The following is a 2,152-nucleotide window of genomic DNA, read 5'->3' as shown; positions in this document are numbered from 1 at the left end:
CAAACAGGAAATATTATTTTATTTTATTATATCTTTACGGTTAAACAAAAAAGAACTCCTGAGAGGAAAGCTTCTTCGAGCAGCTGAAAGGCAGACTGGAGATCGATGGTTTTGGGTGATTTCGGTCCAACATGTCACCAGGGTCCCCAGCCTCTTATGCCGCGTCATGACGCGGCACAATCGGTGACTACCAATACTTTCAATTATACGCAGGTATTTTACGTGGAGTATTCACTTTTTTTGTATTCTGTTTTAGTTGAAGTGGGATGCTAGATCCAAAAGCTAAATGTTTACTTGTATTCTCTTACGTCATGCTCATGAATACAATGACCCTGACGGCCTATGCAAACGAACAGTGGAGAAACGTCTACCTGCTCCGACCAGAGTCATGTGTGCGCTAACACGCAGGAACGCATCCGTTAGACTGCGAGAAGTCCAGGTTTGGTTTCTGTTTAACAAAAATGAAAGTCTAGCTATCCCTTCATTAGAAAAGGATCGGCCCTCCGTTCAGAGTTTCATTCCATATCATCTTCACTGGATCCCTGCCTATTTTCGATATGCAGTCCATCAAGGTAATGTAGACCTATCCACCTCCTTTCCAAGTGTTGTTTATGTTAAATATAATACAAAAGTTAAGTTTTCATGCTCCAAATAATGGGCATATTGAGTTTAGAACTTTAATTGTTTACCGACTTTTTACGATTTCCTAACTTTGCTAAATAATTTTCTTCCATGATTTAGAATACGAATTCAGATTGTACTGTTATTAGACAGTGTAATAACGTAACTGTCTAATAAAATATGTTCCTACTCCACCCGGCTGTAATCACCTGCGACCAATGGCCTCTCTCTCGCCCACTGCAGACGTCTGGGGGTAAAACGGTGGTCTTCTTTGACCTGGAGACCACGGGATTAGGTAGAGGCTACCACACGAGCACCTTTTCATAACATGTTTATCCATGATCCTATGAGGCCGTGGCCCACTTAGGTCGATTAGTATATGCCAACTACGTGTCGATGCATAGGCATGTGTACATGATTTGATTTTTTTTTTTCTTTGATTTTGTAGAAGAAATGAAATGTCTGCTGTGCACAATTAAATTACATCTGTTGTATGGACTTGGCAGAAATGGAATATACTTTTTATCAGGATGTTATCAGTATTTAACATTTAATGAGGCGTTTATATCTACGTAGTGAGTGTGGTTCCTCTTCCACGGAGCCCGCCATGTTGTACCACAATGGTTCTAAAGTCGCCCAGAACGGACAAACTGCTAGAGAAGAAATTCCTAGAGCTATTACCTGTGTTCACACTCTTTCCATCTTTCTACCATTTAACGCACCAAGACCCAACTCATTGTCTCTCTCGCTCTCACACCCCTCTCAGAAACCTGGCGGTGTGAGATCATCCAGCTGGCAGCCATCAGCGGCGACCGCACCTTCAACGTGTACACGATGCCCGAGATCGCCATCGACAGAGGGGCCGCGGATATCACAGGCTTCAGTGTCCAAGATGGCGCCCTCCTCCTGCAGGGTAGAGCCGTGCCCACCGTCACCTTGACCGAGGCCCTGACCTCCTTCCTTGACTTCCTGCAGTCCTTAGAGCAGCCCGTGCTGCTGGCCGCACACGGCGCCAGACGCTTTGACAAACCTGTACTGGATAGAGCGCTACTCAGGTGTTCCCTCACCAGGCGGTTCCAGCAGCTGGGCTCCAGATTCTTGGACACCTTCCTACTCAGTAAGGCGCTGTATCCAAGGATAAATAGCTATTCACAGGTGAACCTGGTGAGCTACTTCCTGGGGAAAATCTACAATGCCCATAATGCATTGGAGGATGTTAGGGCTCTGCAGGAGCTGTACAGTTGTTGGGAACCCGGCCAAGGGACTTTGAATCAGTGTGTGTTATAGCAGCCAAGACATGCAATCGACCTACATTTATATTTAGGGCATTTAGCAGACGCTTTTATCCAAAACGACTTACATTATATACATTTGTCATAAGAAAGTGAAACACTATATCACTGTCGGTACAATATGGAGTTACCAAAGGAGGAGTTACGACTTACCGAAAACTGCAATGTTAATGTGCAAATCATGGATCATCTCGTTTTATTTGATTACAGTTTGATTTTCTTTCTGCTTTAATTGCTTT

At 44.1% G+C, this 2,152-nt stretch overlaps 1 protein-coding gene across 1 annotated transcript; it reads left to right on the top strand.

Moving 5' to 3' along the window:
* Window positions 1-456: 456 nt before the first annotated feature.
* LOC307080921 (DNA polymerase III subunit epsilon-like) lies at window positions 457-2,152 on the top strand. Its single transcript, XM_079743887.1, has 3 exons — window positions 457-572; window positions 865-916; window positions 1,388-2,152. The coding sequence occupies exons 1-3, from the start codon at window positions 558-560 to the stop codon at window positions 1,906-1,908; spliced, it is 588 nt and encodes a 195-aa protein (XP_079600013.1). The 5' UTR covers window positions 457-557; the 3' UTR covers window positions 1,909-2,152.

Source organism: Pollachius pollachius, assembly GCF_949987615.1.
Source record: "Pollachius pollachius genome assembly, chromosome: 9".
Taxonomy (NCBI): domain Eukaryota; kingdom Metazoa; phylum Chordata; class Actinopteri; order Gadiformes; family Gadidae; genus Pollachius; species Pollachius pollachius.
The sequence above is the reverse complement of the archived record's forward strand: the minus strand, read 5'-3'. Positions and strand labels throughout refer to the sequence as shown.